This window comes from Microcaecilia unicolor, chromosome 6 (genome assembly GCF_901765095.1).
Source record: "Microcaecilia unicolor chromosome 6, aMicUni1.1, whole genome shotgun sequence".
NCBI lineage: Eukaryota > Metazoa > Chordata > Amphibia > Gymnophiona > Siphonopidae > Microcaecilia > Microcaecilia unicolor.
Window position 1 is genome coordinate 297,274,698 of NC_044036.1, and position 22,355 is coordinate 297,297,052.

Below are 22,355 nucleotides of genomic sequence, written 5' to 3' on the forward strand. Positions count from 1 at the left end.
TTGACGAGACCTGCAGTTTTGCAGATGGGAGCATTGTTTTTCCTCAAGTTTCCTGTAAAAGTGTGATCAAAATAGCTCACAAATATGTGTGGGAGGGGGGTTGACTCTGTTCAACTCTCTACATTTATTTCTTCTAGAGGGATAATTGAGGGTCCATACCAGTGGCAGAAGATCCATATTGAATTGCTTTCTGTATTTAGAGCTTGATGTTAGTAGCTTTTTCTTCTTTTTCTCTTTTGAGTTTCTTTATATCTTACAGCTTGGATCGTTCCCCCTATGGAGGTCTAGAGTTTTTGATGATGATTTTCCTTTATATAATAAGCTTGTAATTTTGATTTTTTTTTCTTTATTTAAGAACAAGTGGATGCTTGGTTGGTAAAACTGTACATTTCAATTAGAAAATAATGTTTGCAGAGTCCCAGTAAATTATATTATAAACGAAAATTCGTTGTAGACTTTCTGTTTCTCGGCTGCCTGCACAGGTACCACCAGATGGATGCAGGCTTAAAAGCACATTGGAAGATGCAAAATGTGCCTCGTGAGCCGCCATAGCATAATCTCTTTGGTAATGAACGCCCTTCTCTTCTGCGGACCCACCCTCTTGCGTCTGGCTCTACTTTTAGACTTAGTAGGAAGTTAATATGTTTTAGTTCTGCTTTGTATGACAGGAGCGAGGCTCAGGCTAGTTCTGTTGCATGGCTTATATAACCTCAGCTGCAATATTTCTGGAGCTCTTATATTTTACAGTATCTGGTATTTTGTTTGGAAACAGAACTGAGTTAAGCTGACAGCACTGATGGATGCTTTCTGTGGATATGGGGATCAGGGATCCAGATTTTGGGTAAGGAAGTTTTTAGATTCAAATGACTTGTATCTATCAAAGCGGCATCCCGTTTTTGTACTTGTGGCTTATATAGAAGGATTTTTTTTTTTTACTATGTAATTGGATTTCATTGTTTTAATGAAACTGGCTCAGATTCGCACGGATGAAGATACCTGAACTGCCTTAGTCTCTCGCAGCTAACCTGCTTTTGGCAGTAATTGGATGGCTGCTTAAATCATTCCTGTCCCTTTCGCCCTTCCCCAGGAAATACTCCAAGTGGCATGCATAGACTTATAGAACACGTGCTAATCCAAAAGTATATTAATCGGTACCCTTCTACTACATCAGTTTTATTCCGTGAGTTCTATGTTCCTTCGGATTTTTACAGCGATTTTCACTTTGTGATTCCACGAGCATCTGAATCTTTGTTTTCTTCCAAACTGTGAAACTTGTAGAGAGGAACGCGGTCATTTCCCACAAGGTGGGGCCAATAGCAGTTTCATTTCAGGATAAGGGCTGGAGAGCTGGTTTCCCCAGATCCATTGCATAGCTTTAATTAGTGAGGTAGAAGGGACTCTATCTAATTCCGAAAGAACTAAGAAATAAGAAGATAGAGATAAACTAAACAGTTACATCTAGGGCTCGTGGATTTATATTTTATGTTATTTGTTTATGTTTAAAAGAGGTCATTGTATATTTTTTTCAAGATTTAAATGCTCTATTGACGCATCTAGGGTCCTTTTTTTGTTTTGTTTTAATTGGCTAACATTGGACCGGTAATAAAACTTGTGGAGTCATTTCCTGTTTTCCCTGAGTCTCTCTTTTTCTCTCGTGTGTGGTTACTTTTATTGGAGCGCTTGTTGGGTAAACGTGTAGTGCTGAGGGATGTTAATGCACACGGATACATAGGTGCCAGCTCTGTGGGTGCCAGAGCGCCCCTAATATTGAGCAAACTCCATTACTTTGTGAGGGAGCATTATTTGTGTTGTATGTAGCAACACCGATCATTTTGAAAAGTTGGCTCCTATGCATGAATGCTCTCGGATTCCACTGAGGAAGCCTCCTATAGAAAAGAAAAATAGGATCAGTGGGAGACAAGCAGTAGTTACCAGCCTGGGTCTTGACCATGGAAAGGGTTGGAAGAAGCCACCAAGGAAGGTTGTAACTGCTATCTCTGCTTTATGGAGTGTTCGAGATGGGGATGCAGATAACAACAGTAGTTGATGATTGCAAGGATCATGAGGATTGGTAGCAGCAGTACAAGCAGCAGGGAGATGAATGGCATGAGGCTTGGGTAGAACCCAAAAAATAGTGACTGGAGGTAAGAAAAAGCATGAACAAGAAACAGTTACAGTAGCAGCTACAGATGGGAGGGGGGTGGGGGGAGAGAGGCATACTCAAAAGGCCTATGCCAAGAGATGTTATTTATTTAAAAGTTCTTTTATCCTACACTATCACAAAATTTAGGTATGGGTTTTGGCATTGCTATTGTACTTCTTTTTGCATCAGTAAGTAGGCATGCTGCCAAATTCTGCACACATTACAAGGCTTTAACAGAGTTCGTTGGAAGTCCTGCTAAACATATGAATGGATGTGCCCTGTTCATGACTTTTCAGCAGCATTATACATATACCCCCGCTGTATAGGTCACCTAAATGTAGGCACAGATCCCAGAGCCACGTGTAAACTAATTGTCAATCAAGCTCTAACAATCAGTTATTGGAGTTCACAAGCAGTTAATTGGCAGTAACTAGGAGTTATGCGCAGACCTGCCCAATGCCTTATTCAATAACATGTGCACCTAAATTTCATATGGACTGATGCTCAGAACCTAATGCTGCTGCTAGAGTCCATTAGTGCTGGACTGGTGCCAGCGTTAATCTGTGCAGAATCTTCAGAAGGCTGCAGCGCAGGATCCAAAGATGAGTGCAAATTGTATTTAAATTTAAATGAGGTAATTTCCTATTCCCTCCCAATGCTCGGAGAAGAGCATACAAACAAATCCTGCCCTTACAGCTGGAAACCTAACACCAGCTCAGAGCTGGCATTGGGGTGTTTTGAAGAGAGGATTTCTAATTGTTTCAGCTTAAAATCTGCCGGTCTTGATTTATTTTAGAAATGTAAGGAAGCCCATGCAATCCTCTACTGCTGGGAGTGAAAAACAAATGTATGAAAATGAAAGAAAACATTAGCACCTGTTTTCTGCACTTAAATATAAGTCTTTCAAGTGGGAAAAAATTGGAAAAGCTTATACTTGAAGGCGCAGAAGAATGATGTGAATGTGTGCTTCACTTCCTGGTTTGCCTGGGCACGCCCATAAGAACTGTGTTTACCGCAAAACTCTTCTGCGCGTGCACCAGGCACGTTCCTCCCCCTTACTTTCAGTCTCACAGTGCGAATACTATTTGCACACCATTAGTGTTGAGTATTGGGGAGCTAAGCTTTAGCGCTTTTCCAGTGGTATTGGTTGGACGCTGCTCCCTATCGCTCAGGAGATCTGAGCATCAGCCCAATAGTGCACAACTGGAGCTTGGGCTGGAGAAATTAGGCTCGATGTGATAGAATACCTGTATTTGTGCACCTAACTTCCATCAGTTGGGTGCCAGCATTTAAACCAGCCTTTGGCAGGCATAAATGCTCCTGCCCAAAGTTAGGCACAAAATGCACGCTAAACTAGAATTCTGTAAAGGATGCTCTACACAGAGCACCCTTTGTAGAATACTAGCTTGGTGCAGATCATTTCAATGCCTAATGTGGGGTACAATTTATTGAATCTAGCACAGCAAACAGGAAATACTTCCACGCAGAAAGTACAACCAAACAGGAGTAGAGGGTGGCCAGCAGACACTCCACCACAGGAAATAGTGCTTAAAGGATGCTTTATTCACTGCTTGGACAGAAGGACCCGACACGGTCCACGTTTCGGCGCAATCAAACGCCTGCCTCAGGGGTCACAGAAAGGCAACTTGTTTGAACGGAGTGCTGTGGACAGTTTTACTTATTCACAACTTGTTTGAACATCATTGTGACCCCTGAGGCAGGTGTTTGATTATGCCGAAACACGGACCATGTCGGATCCTTCTGTCCAAGCAGTGAATAAAGCATCCTTTAATCACTATGTATTGAATCTAGCCTATAGTGTCATTGAAAATTCTTACAGACTGCCCGGGGTGGAGCATGAGTGTTTAGCCCAGTAATATTGAGACTCAGCTGCTGTCTGTATAGCTAGGCTGGTTCTAAATTAAGCTGCTTACTTAAATGGATAGCGACTGAATGTAGCCACTATACATTTACCCCCTAATTCCATAAAAGTCACCAAAAATTGCATGCACAAATTTAATTAAATAATGAATTAGTTAGCACCAATAATTGGCTTTGCAACAAGCAATTATTGGCACTAATTAGATTTAATTAGAATATATGTGGGATCCGATCCTAATTTTTACATGCGAGTTGAAAAAGGGGGCACGAAATGGGAGGGTCATGGGCGTTCCTAATATTTATGCATGTTATAGAATGAGGGGGCATATGCGTCTAATTTAGGTGCATGCATTTGAACCACGTTTCAGTTGGTGCACATGGCCACACCCAGGCATAAGCGCTATTCTGTAAACCACGCCTAACCTTAAGAGCGGCTTAAATAATAGTGCTTTGTTCGGCGTCAATTTTTTCAGTGCCGTATATAGAATTCACCCGTTAGCTCAGTGGTCCTAGGTATATTCAAAGTTGCTGAATATATGTGAATGATTTAAATGCTGTGGCTGCCATTAAAAAAAAAAAGCAAGACTGCTGGGTTTAACTATTAACCCAAATGTGTCAAACTGAGTACTACAGCAAAAGCAACTGACTATAATCTGACACCACAGTGAGTCCTGTAATCTAATAGCTGTTTAATTTAGGGCAGTGTTCCAAAGGGATTGACATTTTGCATGCCGTGACAGGACTGAACCTCACCCCTATGCCAGGATATATTGGAGATGATTTCAATCTCAAATTTACTGCCAACGCTTGTCTCAACACTTGTATTGTGTCAGAGGACCTCCTTCTGAAGTTCATAAGGTATAAAATATGCAGAGACACCATATCAAGATGCACTTGGAAATTCTTTTTAATCAGGCCGGTAGCACTCAGTAATAGTTGTACCAGTTTCTGTATCAGTCTGCCACATTGTCTTGGCCTGTGATTACATTTCTTGGTACTTGAGGATCTTCTCTTTCAATGCACAACAGGCACTGACATCTCTGTTAATAATACAATTCTTATACTTTTACACAATGTCTGTTTTTCTTGTACTGAGTATTTATCTGTGGAAATAGGAATGTGCCACTTGATCATATCTTCTTTCTCCACAATTGTGTCAGGCTCATGATCCCACTGTTTTCTTGGGACAGCACTGTTAACAGTGTTTATATGTAAGGGTAATATTCAAAATGACTTATATTTCAATTAAAGGCCAGTACAAATCCACTGGCCATCAGTTTTTTAATTCTATGGTGTCAATATTCACAGTGATTTAGCCATCCAGAAATGGCTCCTTGCTGGCTAAATCGCTTGTTTGGGGCTAACCGTACTGGGACAGACCGAGGGTCCATCAAGCCCAGCATCCTGTTTCCAACAGGGGCCAATCCAGGTCACAAATACCTGGCAAGATCCCAAAACAGTACAATACAATTTATGCTGCTTATCCTAGAAACAAGCAGTGGATTTTCCTCAAGTCCATCTTAGTAATGGTTTATTGACTTTTAGGAAATTACCCAAACCTTTTTTAAACCCTGCTAAGCTAACTGCTTTTACCACATTCTCTGGCAATGAATTCCAGAGTTTAATTACATGTTGAGTGGAGAAATATTTTCTGTGATTTGTTTTAAATGTACTACTTTGTGGCTTCATTGCATACCCCCTAGTCCTAGTATTTTTGAAAAGAGTAAACAACCAGGCGCCTAACACAAAACCAACTATTTTAGGGGTGTTCCGGGCGGATTCAGCACTTAACCGGCCAATGTCAGTGCATAAATAGGATAGCATAAATATCGTACTTAACTGGCTGTGGTGTAGCTGGCTCCACAGACCTGGAAATTCAGTGCCTGAGCCCAGACATGGCCTGGCATTGAATTTCTACGCATAACACTGGCAATAGTCAGTAAAATACTGAGCTGGCTGAATATCAACCCCTTTGAGGCCAGTGCTCAGTGAGAGATAACTGGGAAGGAGAAGCTTCTACCTGGTTATCTCTGATGACCAGATGATACCCAGATTTTCAGTGGCACATAAGCAGATAGTTCCACTAAAAATCTGGGGAGATTGCTGTGGCACTCAGTTAGTGCTGGAGTGGTCCGGGGGCGGAGTGAGGGCAGAGCTGGAAGTTATTCGAGCATCACAAATATTCAGCGGCAGTGCCCAGATAACTATCTGGCTAATTTAAAACCACAAAGGACCTAATTCTATATATTGTGAAAGATCTCGCCCTCCGCACGAGGGTCTTCGGGATCTTGCCTCCACCCTGGCCACTCAGCCTCCCGGCCCCCTGCAGTCCACAGGGCAGGGCTCAAAGAAAATAAACTCCAAAAAGGTAAAAGTCACCAAGCTCCTTTATTGTCAGGGCTTCACAGTTCAGTAACTTTCAAAAGGAATCCTGCAGCCCAGTTGCTCCTGTTCTTCTCTCAGGGCCCAGGTACAGCAGAAACACAACCACGTCCCCTTTCAGCTGCTGCACAAATCAGTTGGAGCCAAATTAACAGTCCCCACAGATAGGTTCCTCTGTAGTCCAACTTCACACCCCAAAAAGAATCCCTGTATCTTGTCCACCCCCACGGGATTTCTGCAAACAGTTCCCAACACACAGTTCTGTGGGCCTCAGCCCACAAAAAGAAAAAAACCCCCACTGTAGCTTACTTTTCCCTCCCCCACACAAAAGGAGGTTTGTTTTCCCAACAGTTCAAAATCCACAGTGCTCAATGCCTTAGCACTCAATTCAGACCCACAGTATCTTCAAAGAACACAGCCTGAACTCCTTTGGGAAAGAGGAAAAGATCCCCCCCTTTCTGGGTCACTCTATTACTTCACTGACCCTCCTCCTGCATGACCTTTCCCCTTTCCACTTTCAGCCCAGCTCTGACACCAAGAGTTCACCTGGTTTTTCAGTTTAGCTTTCAAGGCATGAGCCCAGGCAGAAAGGTCCTTGGGTTCCTCAGAGCCTGCCTCCTGCTCCTTCTCTCCAGCAGCCTGCCAGTCCATGGGCTCATTCTCCTCTACTCTGGGCGGCTGTTCCTCTCTTACTTGATTATGTTCCAGGTGCCCCTCCCTTGCCTTGTCAGAGCCTTCTCCTGGGGAATGCTGGGGCCAATAATCCCTATACCAGGGTTTTCCCGGGGGATGCTGGGAAATGTAGTCCTTCTCCCACCTCCATTTTCTAGGGGCACTACCTTTTCCCTTCGCTCTCTCTCTCTCTCTGAGGAATGATTAAAGGTAAGGCTCTGCTCTGTCTCCCTCGGCTCTTGAGCCTCCTTCCTTCTCCCTCCTCCACTTCCATCTTTTCAAAACCCTTATCCTCCCCTTCACAATATGTCACCTAAAAAAATCAATTCCAAAGGAAAACATGCTTAGGCGTATTCTGTAAACTGTGCCTAAAGTTAGGCGTGGTTTATAGAATACGCCTAAGTCCATGTGACTAGAATTTAGGCACAGCCATATAGGCCAATGAAAAGCTGGTGTAAATGCTCACGCCTAACTGTAGGCACAGAGCAGCTTATTCTATAACAGTGTGCAAAAATTTTTGGAATGCCCATGACCTGCCTATGCTCTTCCCACAGCCACGCTCCCTTTTGAGATCCACACGGTAGAATTTGCATGGACTATGTTATAGGATACACTTAGCGAGTAGTGCGCGTAAATTCTAATTGCCAATTAGTTCTGATAATTGCTTGTTAACATCCAATTATCTGCGCTGATTGGCTCGTTATCAAATTAAGTTATGTGCGCAAATCAGAATACACCCAGATTTGCGCGTGTAACTCAAGGCGTCATATATAGAATCTGTGGGAAAAGGCCACTGACTATCTGGATATTAAGTGCCGATACCTGGATAAATGTTGGTATTGTACATCCAAACTCAAGTAAGTCGGCAATGACCAGTGTTGAAAAAACAAAACAAAACACAATGCTGCTGGTTGAATATTATCGTCTGTGGGGTCGATATTCAGCCAGAGGTGGTGAGCGTTTTTTAGCCAGGTTAATGCAGCCGGCTATCTCTCATGCGGTTAGTTGTGGTATTCAGGACGTAAATGCCTAATTGACACCTGCATAAATGGGCCCTTCTACTAAGCTGCAGTAGAAAGGGCCCTGCGTAGCAGTGGGGGCTGTTTTTTGCCTCACACTGAGCCCTTTACCACAGCAGGTAAAAAGGCTGAAAAAAAGACATGGCCACGTGGTAAGATTGCTCTTAACCATGTGGCCATGTGGGGAGAGCACTTACCACCACCCATTGAGGTGGCGGTAAGGGCTCCCGCACTAACCCAGCGGTAACTTTTTTTTTTTTTTAGCACATCCCTCAGTTCTCATCTCAACGTTCTGCAAGTATCAGTGTACATTTAGCTGCCCGATTCCCTAATCTGGCAAGGACTTCCTGTAATTCTACATAATCCACTCCTTTTTTGACTACTTTGAATAATTTTTGTATAACTTGTTTATGCTAATTCTGGTTTATAGTCCTAACTTTTCATGAACCATGCAGCAATGACAGTGTAGTTTGATTCTAGATGCTGTAACAGCTACTGCTAAACACAGGTCACATGGAGATTATTACACCAAGCTGCTCAGTGTTATGTACACACTATATGCTGTTCAGCTGATCATGTGATAAATGTAGAGCAGAAGGGAAAGAGACACCTCAGTGCTTTCTGAGGACAAGGAGATGCAAATGTGTGTAGCAGCACAATAGGCTCAGTGAACCATGGCAAAGGCTGAATCAACAGCGACACTCAAGCGAAAAAGTTGGCACCTTGTAATTTTAGATGTTTGGGATTTTTAGGCATTGGAACTAAAACATAAGAGTGATGGGTTATACCAACCTTGATTTACAATCAAAAATTGTGATTTGATACCCCGTGGCATAAAGGACTAGCTTATTGCAGTGGTTCTCAACCCAGTCCTTGAGGTACACCCAGAAAATCAGGTTTTCAGAATATCCAGGAGACAAGTGTGTGCATATCTAGCTCATGCATATTCATTGTGGATATCCTGAATATCCAGCTGGCTGGGTGTTCCTCAAGGACGCAGGAATGCCCACTCTTTACCTCTGGCACTGGGCCGCTGAGGGGGGGGGGCAGAATTCCCTGGGCTGCCGAGGGGGGGGGGGGCCCGGCACCGGGGTCTCTCTCTCTCCTGCTCCTGTCGGGACCTGGGTGATTACGTTAAATGCGATAATCCAGTCTCGGCAGACAGGAACAGGAGAGAGAAAGATCCCAGCGCCAGGCCCACGCTTGGAGGCAGGGGAGGAACAGACGCACTGACGCAGGAAGGTAGTAGCGGTGGCTGTGTCCCAAGTGGGGGAGGGGGGTGGCGGCGGCTGCAGCGGCCCTGCCCCAGGCCTGGCTCTGTCTGTCAGCGGCTCTGCCTGACACATCCCTTTAAAAAACAAAAAATATTTAATGCATATTTAGCACAGATACATTGAAAAAAACTACCACGACAGACTGTCGTGCATCTCGTGATAGTCCATTTTTTTGCTGCTTTAGGTGTGTGTTAGCGCCTAACGCAGCTTTGTAAAAGGAGCCATAATCCTCTGTTGCCTAAGATACCTGTAATCTGCCACTAAATCTGAAACATCCAAATCTAAGTTTGATTTAGGATCCAAGCAACAATTGTTTTTTTTTTTAAACTTTGATGATCTTGTTCGATAATATCTCTCAGACCAGGGAGCTTGATCAATATTGTATATTCTGAATATGCTTTTAGGATTAGGCGCGTCTGTGCACATAAAGGTCATTTTGCATACATTAAAAATTTTGTGCTGTAGAATAAAGCCTTAACTTGCACGTTGAGACGATGACACACCAGTGTGTGCATGGAGCACAGTATACAAATCAGGCTGTACTGAGCTCATGAAAATCAATGCTAAAAGCTGGTGCTTAAAAGTAGGCACCAACAGCCTGTCAAATTTGTTGAAATACTAGCAGTTATGTGTGTAATTGGCACTAATAAACGGCAGGCACACGTGTAAATGCTACTACTACTACTATTTAGCATTTCTATAGCGCTACAAGGCATACGCATATGCTAGAACAAGTGCACCCAAGTCACTCACCCCCCCTCGGATTCTAGATATGGCCTCCAAATTTGCACACCCACATTTGAATGCTCTGCCAAGATGCACACACAAATAAATTGACTAACGAGCTTCTTAACCATCAATTGGGTGCTAATAACCAATTGGGTGCCTGATGTTAATTGGCACTCCAAATTTGCACGTGCACCTGGCTGTGCACTATTCTATAAGGCATTTTGTGAGAATTGGCGCTAATCGCAGTTCTATAAAGGAAGGATGCACACCCTCTATAGAAGAGTGCATAGTGCCTATTTTGTTTCAGCAGCAATTCTTTTTTTGAGCACCATTTACTGAACCTAGTCCCCAGTGCACAACTGCAAGGGGGGGGGGGGGGCATTAATGTGGGTGGAGCAGGGGCATTTCAAGAGTGTTTTGTCTAGTGATGTGTGCAACGTATACGATACTATCAGTTGTGTACATTGCATGGCACACTTAGGTGCACCAACTTACGCTTGGTATTGACATGACTTCAGTTGGTGTGACTGACTTTTGGCATGCCACAGTGGCTTTACACTAGCATTCTGCAACGGCTTAGTCATACCTTTAGGCCATTAGAGAATCAGCACTAAACACATCCTTTGTGGCACCGAAAATGAGGTGCCAATTTGTAGAATTGCCCCTATGGTAATTATGTTTTCCTTATTGTACCTGCCAGACTGGTCCACACCAGTGTGTTTGACTTCTTCCTTCCAGCAGATGGAGATAGAGATACTGAACCATTCCAATTACATCACTGGTATAAGGGCTGGTGCAGTCCAAAATTCTCTATTTTTCTGGCCCCAGCAGATGGTAAAGATTGGTCTAAACTCATGCAATAGTCCCTAGGCCTATCTCCCCAAAGCACGGTTCACAGCCTGCATTGAGCTTAAGGACCTTGCTCCTGGGGTTCTGTCCACAGACCTTACCCCAGTGGAGCCAGGAGGTGTTTTATCCCTCTGTAGTACCCAGCTATACTCACAGGCTTTTGCTTGCTGAGGCTTCTGGCTCAGATCCGTGCTGTATCCCAAACATCGCCCCCCCCCCCCCTCCCCACCACAACTTTGTTGTCCACCATGGGCTCTCCTGCAGCACAAGAAAAAAAAAAGTATTTTAATTCCAATTGGACTGGCTTTATTCCACTGCTTGTTGGAGGAAAAAAGTTCTCTAAAATAAAGAAAGAAAGAATGAAAACAAAAGTAAAAGTCCACACCAGGCAGAGTTTGAAGAACAGGGGGACAGCAGTAGGCCTATTAAGAGTCCCAGGAGCTGGGAGACAAGTTAGACCCATGGGGTCCATGTGTGCTGACTTGCTGTTCAGTCTGTTGGAGCTGGTGGCTCAGCACTGCTGCCAGCTTCCTTTGCCCCATGTGACAGGCTGTTCTCAGTTTTATTGGGAACGGCAGCTGAGGAGCTGTTGGAATTGGATTGGGTACTCCCAATTGAACCTTGTGGTAGTGACCAATGTGTGGGAATAGCGACCATTTTGCTGCCATTCCTCCATTTTCCTGAGCAGGGACAAACAGTCCTTCCCAGTGTTGGGGGGAGAGGAATTTGGAAGGGTCTTCTACCCCCAAGGTGAATAGGTTTTACCCATGGGAGTGCAGAGGGCGATGGCTCAGAACACACATGATTGGGAGTCTGGGGAGCCGTCAGGGCCCATTCCCTTGGGGGGGGGGGGGGCAAACATAGGAGGTATATGGATATTTCTTGTGAAAGGTCCTTTATCCCTTCAGGATGCCAGGCTTGGTATTTGTGGGAGTGCTTGGGGTTCCTTCCTCTGGAGCAGGACTGCTCAGAGCTGGAGCACTTCTCTCAAGAGGAGCTGTAGGAATCTCTGGTTGTCCGGTTGTTTCACCTGGAGGAGTTGTCCCAGCTTATAGACTCCATCACTGAGGCCTTATAGATTGTAAAGTGGATCCTCTTTTCTCCCGGGGTTGCAGCTCTTCCAAAAAAAAAAAACACACTCCTGTATGGCTCCCCTTTTCTCAAAAAAAAAAAAAATAAGGATCTCTCCCGGTCCCCTGGAGAGTAGCAGTAAAAAGAAAAACAAACCCAGGGCTCAATTCCACCCTGGTTTCCAAACCCAGTTCAATTTTTAGCCAAGCTTCAAAAATACAGCATAGTTTAGCCAGGCTTTCAAAAACACAGTTCAGTTCTAGCCAAGCTTTCAAAAACACAGCTCAGTCCAGCTAGGCTTTCAAAAACACAGTTCAGTTCTAGCCAAGCTTTCAAAAACACAGCTCAGTCCAGCTAGGCTTTCAAAACACAGTTCAGTTCTAGCCAAGCTTTCAAAATACAGCTCAGTTTAGCCAGGCTTTCAAAACACAGTTCAATTTTAGCCAAGCTTCAAAATACAGCTCAATTTAGCCAGGTTTTCAAAACACAATTCAGTTTAGCCAGGCTTCAAAATACAACTCAGTTTAGCCAGGCTTTCAAAACACAGTTCAGTTCTAGCCAAGCTTTCAAAACACAACTCAGTTTAGCCAGGCTTTCAAAACACAGTTCAGTTCTAGCCAAGCTTTCAAAACACAGCTCCGTTTAGCCAGGCTTTCCTAAACACAATGGCTCTGCGCGGGCTCAAAGCCTAGGGTCCCACCCTCTTGGTCAGTCATACTCCTACCTGACCTCCTCCCGCTTGACCCGGCTTGGCCCCGCTACTTTCTTGGCTTTCGCTGAGCCAGAGCTGAAAAGTCCATCGGCTCTTCCAGGGTGTTCTCCAGTTCAGTCAACTCCATAGGGCAAGGCTCACTCTCCTCCTCTCTCTCCTCAGGAGCCCAATCCATATTCTCTTCACCCCGCCCTTCTCCCAGCTGCTCACCCTTTTCTTCATTAAAGTTCTTTGGAGTCCCTTCTTTCTCCACCCACTTGTTCCACCACCTCTTCCACCAGGTTGGAGAATCAGCCTTACTCCTTCCCCTGCGGCCCTCCTCTGGTGCCTCCTGGGAATGCACATAGTTTCTTTTATCCCCAGGCTCCCTTGGGGCATGCTGGGAGTTGTAGTTCTTTATTTCTAGTTTTTTCCTGGGGAATGCCTGCCTATAACGGGGGTATTCTGGCCTATCCCCGGGTTCCTTTGGGGCTTTTCCTACATACTCTTTACATACCCCCCCCTTAAATTTCCACCCCCGCATTCTTTTTCCTCCTCCTCCTCCACCCGAGACAGGGCATCAACATTTCCTAAACATCGCCCGGGACGATGCTCCACAGAATATTGGAAAGGCTGCAATGCTAAGTACCACCGCATTAGTCTCCCATTATTATTCTTCATCACATTCAACCATTTCAAGGGAGCATGGTCCGTTACCAACTTAAATTTTCTCCCTTCTAAATAGACACTACACTCCTGCACTGCCCATCGTATGGCTAAACACTCCTTTTCTATGGTGGAGTAATGTTCCTCATGAGGCAGGAGCTTCCGGCTTAAATAAAGCACCGGGTGTTCCTCCCCTTCATGCTCTTGGGACAGCACTGCGCCTAACCCCCTCCCCGAAGCATCTGTTTGAAGGACAAAGGGCTTTTCAAAATCCACTGCCTTTAGCACAGGTTCCTGGCACAGGGCCCTCTGCATCTGTTCAAATGCCCTCAACTCCTCCGCTCCCCACCTCAAGTGGTCCGGATTCTTCCCTCTCAGCATGTCAGTTAAGGGAGTGGCCATTGCGGAAAAATGAGGGATGAACCGGCGGTAATACCCTACCATCCCCAGGAATCTACGCAATTGTTTCTTAGTGTTTGGTCTGGGAAACTCTTGGATGCTTTTAACCTTATTCAATAAGGGCCGGACCTCTCCCCTTCCCACATTATACCCTAAATACTTCACCCGGTACTGCGCAAAATAACATTTTTTTGGGTTCAGGGTGAGACCTGCATCCCTAAAAGCCTGCAGCACTGCCTCTACCTGGTTTAAATGGGTGTTTCAGTCTCCACTATGTATTACCACATCATCCATATAGGCGGCGGCATATGCCTGATGTGGTCGGAGAACCCTGTCCAGCAGCCTCTGACAGCTTGCAGCTGCTGAATTAAGGCCAAAGGGCAATCTTTTGAACTGGTACAGGCCTATGGGTGTACTAAAGGCGGTCTTAGCTTGCGCCCCTGATGTAAGGGGAATCTGCCAGTACCCTTTTGTCAAGTCCAGGGTGGTGAGATATTGTGCAGATCCTAGCCTGTCCACCAGCTCCTCAATATAGGGCATAGGATAGGCATCTGCTTGAGAGATATTATTAAGCTGGCGGAAATCTATGCAGAATCTCCACTCCCCTTCGGGTTTTGGTACTAACACCACTGGGCTTGACCAGGGGCTATTTGACTCCTCGATCACCCCGAAGTCTAACATTTCCTGGACCTGTTTTATCACCTCCCTCCTTTTCATGGGGGACAGCCTATATGGCTTTTGCCGAACGACTTTACCCCTTTCTGTTATGATGTCATGCTCTACTAGGTGAGTATTTCCAGGGCAGGCCGTCAACACATCATCAAACCCTTTTAGGAGCCTTCCTATCTCTTTCTTTTGTACTTGTGTCAACCGGGGATTAACCCCTGGTTCACCGGGCTTGAAAATATCTCTTATTTGCGGTCCCAACTCCTCTCCCTCCTTTTCCTCCCCTCGGGTCTGAAAGCCTACCCTTGCCACCCAGGGTTTCATCAGGTTAACATGGAAAGTTTGGAGCCGCCCCTTTTCGTTCGCCACCTCATATGTAAGAGGCCCAAGTCTCCTCCTCACCACCCAGGGACCCTTCCACCTAGAGGCAAACTTATGAGGATCCTCTGAGATTAGGATAAGGACCCTATCTCCTATTACAAACTCCCTCTCACAAGTACCCTTATCATAATATTCCTTTTGACGATTTTGGCTCTGTTCCAGCCTATCCTGGGAATATTCCTGTAACTTATCTAACCTGACTCTCAGGTATTCGACCACTGACTGATCGGAGGTGTCCGGGGGTACCCAGTGTTCCTGTAAAATATCTAAAATTCCCCTGGGCCTCCGTCCAAACATCAATTCATAAGGCGCAACTCCTAATGAGTCTTGCACCTTCTCCCTGTAGGCATATAGCACGAAGGGCAACAGTTGGTCCCAACCTGTCCTATCCTCGCCTAATGCTTTTTTTAACATACCCTTTAAAGTTCTATTAAAACGTTCCACCATACCATTAGTTTGAGGATGGTAGGCTGCTGTACGTATATGTTGTATCCCAAAAGCCTCCCACACTTGCCTTAAGGTACTTGACATAAAGTTGGACCCCCTGTCAGTCAAAACTTCTTGGGGGAATCCCACCTCACAAAAGATCTTTATCAGTTCCCTGGCAATGACCTTCGCTGATATGCTTCTCAAAGGTATGGCCCAGGGGTACCTCGTGGCCATATCCATAACCACTAAAACATAGAGGAAGCCTCTCTGAGATTTTGTTACCGGGCCGATAATATCCATGGCTATTCTCCTCCCTGGTTGTTCCACCCTAGAAAGGGGCTTTAAAGGTGCCTTAGGGGGTAGTCGGTCTGCCACCTTCTGACAGTTGGGGCAGGACTTGCAATACCTCTCCACCTCCCCATAAACTCCGGGCCAATAAAACCGCCCCAATATCTGCGTCAGGGTAGCCTGGGAGCCCTTATGCCCACCCAAAGGGTGATCATGAGCGAGCCTTACTACTAGGGGACGAAAAGCTTGGGGGACCACTAACTGTCTCCCAGCTTCCGAGTTCTCCCAATTGGGTACCCTGCGATACAGAATGTCCCCTTCTATCATGAAACCAGGGACCTCCCGGCCCTCCCCCTGGCGTGCCCTTTCCCAGGCATATTCTAAAGTAGGGTCTGTGGCCTGCTCCCTATGAAACTGGGGAAACTGTTCCCTCAATTCTTTCGGGGCTACTGGCAGATAACTTTCTTTTCTTGCCTGCTCCAAGGCCTCCCGTCTGCCCCTCTGCTCCTTTTTTTTCAAAGCTTTCCCCTTTCTCTCTTTTCCCGGCTCCCCTAAGACCTCCCCTTGAAAAGGAAAAATACCTCCTATTCCCTCTTCCTCAGCCTCAGGGACTCGCCGAGCCTGTGAGCGGGTAGTGACCAACACTCTTTTTTCACTAATACACTCGGTAAAGGGGGGCCAGTCCCTTCCCAAAATCATCTCCTGTGGCAGTCTGGGCAGAACGGCCAAGGCTATCTCTATCTCCCCTGTGGGCCCCTTCACGTGAACCCTATGGAGGGTATAACGAGTACTGGCCCCATGTATACATTGAATAGCCACTGCTCCCTCATAGGTATCCTTACCTCCTGTCCTCCTCTTTCTTATTTGTTCCCATAACCTCCTAGAGATCATGGACTGGTCTGCCCCGGAGTCTAACATGGCTACAATAGGTAAACCCTCCACCTCCACCTTGGCGGTATACCGAGGCCTAAACCCTTGGGCAACCTGCGAGGTCCATCCCTCTCGACCTGGGCAATCCCTCCTGAAGTGCCCCGCCTTCCCACACTTATAACAGAATTTTCCTTCATACGAGGGGGCCTTTTTTCCAGGGCCTGAGGGCACTACGGGCTTTTTACCACCCCAGCCGTAATCGGGTTTCCCTCCCTGGGGATCTGGCCTAAAGAGGGAACTTTTGGCACCCCAGCCTCCCACAGGTCGGGGCTTACCACCCTCCAGATCGGGTTCTCCCCACTGTTGGGCTTCCAAATAACACTCCAACCCGGCTGTCACGGCCTCCACCGTCTTACAGCCCCTTTGGACCAATCCTGCCCTAATCTCCCTGGGAAGGCCCTGCAGGAACTGCTCCACTACCAATTCTTGAAGAATCTCTCCCGTGGTGTGGCGCTCAGGTTCCAACCATTTTTTTACCAAGTCCATCAGTCTAGTGGCCACCGCTTTAGGGGTTTCCCCCTTTTCCCATTTAGTGGACCGAAACTTACGCCTATAAGCCTGGGTACTTAGTCCATATCTGTCCTTAATGGCCTCTCTCAACCTCCCATAGTTGGCAGCGTCCCCAGGAGCCAAGTCTCTAAAGGCGCCTAGAGCCTCCCCAGATAATGAAGGCACTAACCGCATGGCCCACTGCTCTTGTGGCCATCCTGCGGCCACTGCCACCCTCTCGAAGGCGGTCAGGAAATCATCTACATTATCCTGCTCAGACAACTTTCCCCAAGTAAGTGAGTTCAGGGATAAAGGTCCTACCACACCGCTTCCTCCTGGTCCCGGTCCAGTTGCTCCGGCTCCACCGCCCCTGGGAGCCTCGATCCCTCGCTGAAAAAAGTCCTGGAGCATATTCAGCACCGGTTGTTGCTGCTCTCGTGCCGCCGTCAAGGAGTCTTCCACCATCTTCCCCGTCAGTTCATGCTGTTTCTGGAACTGCAACGTCATCCACGCGAAGATCTCCTTGGGGTCCATCCTTGCTCCGGAACAGCGACTCCTGGTGGGGGAAAAAAACAGAGGACACCTCCAAGTGCGGTTTCACTACTTATGTTTCCCTTTTTCCTATGATCCCTTTTATTTCCCCTAATCTAGGCCCCGCTTACCGGAACCCCAGACGGGTCTGCGCCTTTCTCAGCGTTGGCCCCTCCGTCGGGCTTTTCTGTCCTGCTGGTCTTGGCCTCCTCGAGCGACAGGTTCGCGAAGCGATCCCACTCCTGACACCAATTGTAAAGTGGATCCTCTTTTCTCCCGGGGTTGCAGCTCTTCCAAAAAAAAAAACCAAACAACACAAAAAAACACACTCCTGTATGGCTCCCCTTTTCTAAAAAAAAAAACAAAAATAAGGATCTCTCCCGGTCCCCTGGAGAGTAGCAGTAAAAAGAAAAACAAACCCAGGGCTCAATTCCACCCTGGTTTCCAAACCCAGTTCAATTTTTAGCCAAGCTTCAAAAATACAGCTTAGTTTAGCCAGGCTTTCAAAAACACAGTTCAGTTCTAGCCAAGTTTTCAAAATACAGCTCAGTTTAGCCAGGCTTTCAAAACACAGTTCAGTTCTAGCCAAGCTTTCAAAACACAACTCAGTTTAGCCAGGCTTTCAAAACACAGTTCAGTTCTAGCCAAGCTTTCAAAACACAGCTCCGTTTAGCCAGGCTTTCAAAACACAGTTCAGTTCTAGCCAAGCTTTCAAAACACAGCTCCGTTTAGCCAGGCTTTCAAAACACAGTTCAGTTTAGCCAGCCTTCAAAATACAGCTCAGTTTAGCCAGGCTTTCCTAAACACAATGGCTCTGCGCAGGCTCAAAGCCTAGGGTCCCACCCTCTTGGTCAGTCATACTCCTACCTGACCTCCTCCCGCTTGACCCGGCTTGGCCCCGCTACTTTCTTGGCTTTCGCTGAGCCAGAGCTGAAAAGTCCATCGGCTCTTCCAGGGTGTTCTCCGGTTCAGTCAACTCCATAGGGCAAGGCTCACTCTCCTCCTCTCTCTCCTCAGGAGCCCAATCCATATTCTCTTCACCCCGCCCTTCTCCCAGCTGCTCACCCTTTTCTTCATTAAAGTTCTTTGGAGTCCCTTCTTTCTCCACCCACGTTCCACCACCTCTTCCACCAGGTTGGAGAATCAGCCTTACTCCTTCCCCTGCGGCCCTCCTCTGGTGCCTCCTGGGAATGCACATAGTTTCTTTTATCCCCAGGCTCCCTTGGGGCATGCTGGGAGTTGTAGTTCTTTATTTCTAGTTTTTTCCTGGGGAATGCCTGCCTATAACGGGGGTATTCTGGCCTATCCCCGGGTTCCTTTGGGGCTTTTCCTACATACTCTTTACAAGATGTCTGTGGAGCCAGCATAGGAGCCTGTACTTGGAGACTCCATTTTGGAGGGTCTCAGGGGACCCACCCTCAAAGCCTTTCCTCTTCACAATGCCCTCTCCCTCATGGTGTTGTCAGAGTGGGAGGCCCCAGAGGGTATTCTCTGGGGGCTGAGCTCTTGGATAAGCTCTGTATCCTGCCTCAAGAGGAGCTGGATAGGCTTTTTCATCTGCTCAAGGTAGACATTTTTGTCACTGTAGTGACCAAGAAGACTACAAGTCCAGTCAGGGAAGATATGGCCCTCAAGCAGGCCCATGACAAAAAGGTAGAGCAGCTCCTCAAGTAGGCATTTTCCTCAACAGCTGTGAGAGTGCAGGTGGCAATTTGTGGTGGCTAAGTAGCCTGGGTACACAGAACAATATCCAGACAAGTTTGGACTGCTGCGTATGCTACTGGAGGGGGGGGGGGGGGGGGGGTTAAGAGGCTTGGCATGTGGGTATGAAATGTGACTTCAGGAGGTGGAGGGTATTTGGAGACCGAGTCTTTCCTGGGGTTGGGGGTGGTGGTGGGAGAAGGATTCCCAGACTGAGCTTGTATTTGTTCCACACCTGCCCCTTTATGAAAGGCTCCTGTGGAGTATTGGGCTGCAAACACACTGTTGATTTCAAGTTGTGTTGTTCCTTTACTATGGGAGTTACTAACCTGAAATACTGAGTTATTTTAGTGACTTCAGTGATAAAATTTGAGCTTTTACAACAACTTTCTCCCCCCTCCCCCAACCTTGGTGTTTATCAGTAATTACTATATTTCAGGTTTTGTATTTCATTGCTTCCTTTAATGAAAGCTGCTTCTATGTTTTCATCTCTGTTCAGATTCCATTTTGGATCAGCTTTCTTATAATGTTGATTACTTTCTCTGTTTTCTGTTGTTGGTTATGGTGCTTTCTTTAGAAGTATGGGTTCATGATTCTACTAGGGATAGTGCTGGGCAGACTTATACGGCCTGTGCCCTGAAAATGACAGATACAAATCAAGGTAAGGTATACACAAAAAGTAGCACATATGAGTTTATCTTGTTGGGCAGACTGGATGGACCGTGCAGGTCTTTTTCTGCCGTCATCTACTATGTTACTAGAGAATGACAGCGGATAGATTAAGATAATTTGGAGATTTTCTGCTGATTTTGCAGTTTGAACAGCACTGATGCAGTAGATAGATACACACAAAACTCAGTTGTGACTAGATGAAACCCCTTTTCATCCTGTGAGTGATAGTCCCTTCCTCTTGCCCCATACAGGACCTGTTTATCTCTCACATGCTGATTACTGTCATGCTTTATCAGGTGTTTTGTCACTTTATCTTTGCCATACTTTTAAAAATTGCAGTATAAAGAAATTTCTATCTGATTGTGTGTATTACCCTTAACCACATAGAGCTAGCTATGCATTCAAACCTTCATTTTACCAAAGTAGCCCTACCAGTTTAAATTTATTTGTAGAACAGTCCTGAGTCGTTTCTGAAATAGTGCACGAAGGGATTCTAGATCTATTCAAGTGACTGCTGCATACTCTTACCTTTACATAGAAACAGAGAAAAATGAAGGCAGATAAAGGCCGTATGGCCTATGCAGTCTGTCCAGCCATGTCATCTAGCCTCCCTTTCACTCACTTAGAGATCCTATATATTTATCCCAAGCTTTCTTGAACTCAGATACAGACTTTATCTCCACCAAAATGTCCCCTGTTGGCAGGGGAGCTGAATTTTTCTACTTGACTCCAATAACTAGAATTTTGGGCTATATGGACCTTTGGTCTGTCCCATTATGACAATTCTTATGTTCTTATGGCAGCTATGAAACAAAAATGAATTACAAATTACATCTGCTTCATAAAATGATGAAACGTACTGGGACTTCTTCCCTCATCTGAAAAGGAACCCTGGATTTTGGTTTTGGTCGAAAATGTGTGGGGGAATTCCGGCCACAGATTCAGTTTTCATCAAAACCAAATAAACCCGTATCTGCACATAAAGAAAGAATTACTATGAAATGTATTCTGAACCCCACTCCTTTTCCTCATCCTGCCCTCTGTAAAAAACGTTACATCTATGCAACATTGAGGCATATTTTCAAAGCACTTAGCCTTCCAAAGTTCCATAGAAACCTATGGAACTTAGCCTCCCAAAGTGCTTTGAAAATATGCCTAATAGCTGGTTAAAAGGTTTTTCGGCCTTTAAGGTTATACGTTCAGTAGCTGCTGGTGAGCATATTACTCCTGTTGAATATTGGCTTGATTGTTTCTTTGAACATCTCATTGTTTTAAGCTTTTGTGTAGCTCAGGCACAAAACATGATAGCCTCACTTTCTACCAAAGAGGTGACTGTGTGGGAGTTTCTGAAATATGGTGGCATATTGTAAATTATGTTGCATATTGTTTGGATGATAGGCAGTATGATAGGTTTCTTTTGTTCTAGTGGTCGGTGGTCAGTGCAGTACACTGTAGAGACTGAACCCAGGACTATATCCCACTCTGTTACAGATGGTGGAAAGTGTGAGCCATCCAAAACCCACCAAAACCTAGTGTATGATCACATTTCTTGGCCTATCTGTTAGTCTTTTTGGTTGTTGCATCATTCACAGGCAAATACTGAGCTGTTTCACTGCCATTGGATAGATGATGGCCACACTTCAGCTTTCCTTTTGTTTTTTATTACAGGATGTCAATGTGACCATATACACGGATAGCCCGGACCTTACACCCTGTTTCCAGAACACACTGCTAGCATGGATCCCTTGTATTTACCTGTGGGTAGTGTTACCCTTTTACCTGCTCTATCTCAAATACAACAGAAGAGGCTACATCGTGCTCTCCAGACTCAACAGGGTCAAAACGGTGAGAGCGATTTATTTTGTTTATCTGTTCTCTTTTTTGCAAAAGAAAAAAGAGTAGACAGTGCTTGCATTATAGCTCAGTGATTGTTCTGAATTTGTTTTATTTTTAGTTTGTTTGCAAATTGTCTGTGCCACCCTTCATCCAAAGCTGAAGCACCTAACAAAATTTGAAAAATCTATCATAGTAAAGCAACTGACCCATACATAAATAAAGAAATATAAAAATATAGCAGCATCACAAACACAAGTACCAGAACCGGTATGAGAACCCCATTATGTAGGATAATTTACTTCTATGGCAGATAATCACAAAATAGCAGTTATTCTGGACTCGTTTGCAAAGGAATATGAAAGTACCTAATTGGCCCTTAGGCTCTGCTGACAGGGTGCACCAATGAAAGGAATAATGCCAAAATGGAAATATATTATTTATTATATATATAAAAATAACAATATGGCAAAACGCAAAGCAAGTTACAAAACTCTGTATACTAACAAAATATACTGATTATTCCAACAATATATATATTGTTGGAATGAGTTTATCTTGTTGGGCAGACTGGATGGACCGTGCAGGTCTTTTTCTGCCGTCATCTACTATGTTACTATGTATAGAGGCAAAACATAGTGACCTGAGGCCCACATCGC

At 45.4% G+C, this 22,355-nt stretch overlaps 1 protein-coding gene across 3 annotated transcripts in view; it reads left to right on the forward strand.

Annotated features, from left to right (window-relative positions):
* Nucleotides 1–660: 660 nt before the first annotated feature.
* Nucleotides 661–22,355, forward strand: part of ABCC3 (ATP binding cassette subfamily C member 3) — a 178,840-nt gene continuing 157,145 nt past the window's right edge. For all 3 annotated transcript variants that reach the window (XM_030207972.1, XM_030207973.1, XM_030207976.1), the window contains exons 1-2: nucleotides 661–841; nucleotides 21,532–21,708. In XM_030207972.1, coding sequence (XP_030063832.1) covers nucleotides 797–841; nucleotides 21,532–21,708 — 222 coding nt within the window. In that variant the 5' untranslated portion in view covers nucleotides 661–796. The remainder of the gene's footprint in view (nucleotides 842–21,531; nucleotides 21,709–22,355) is intronic.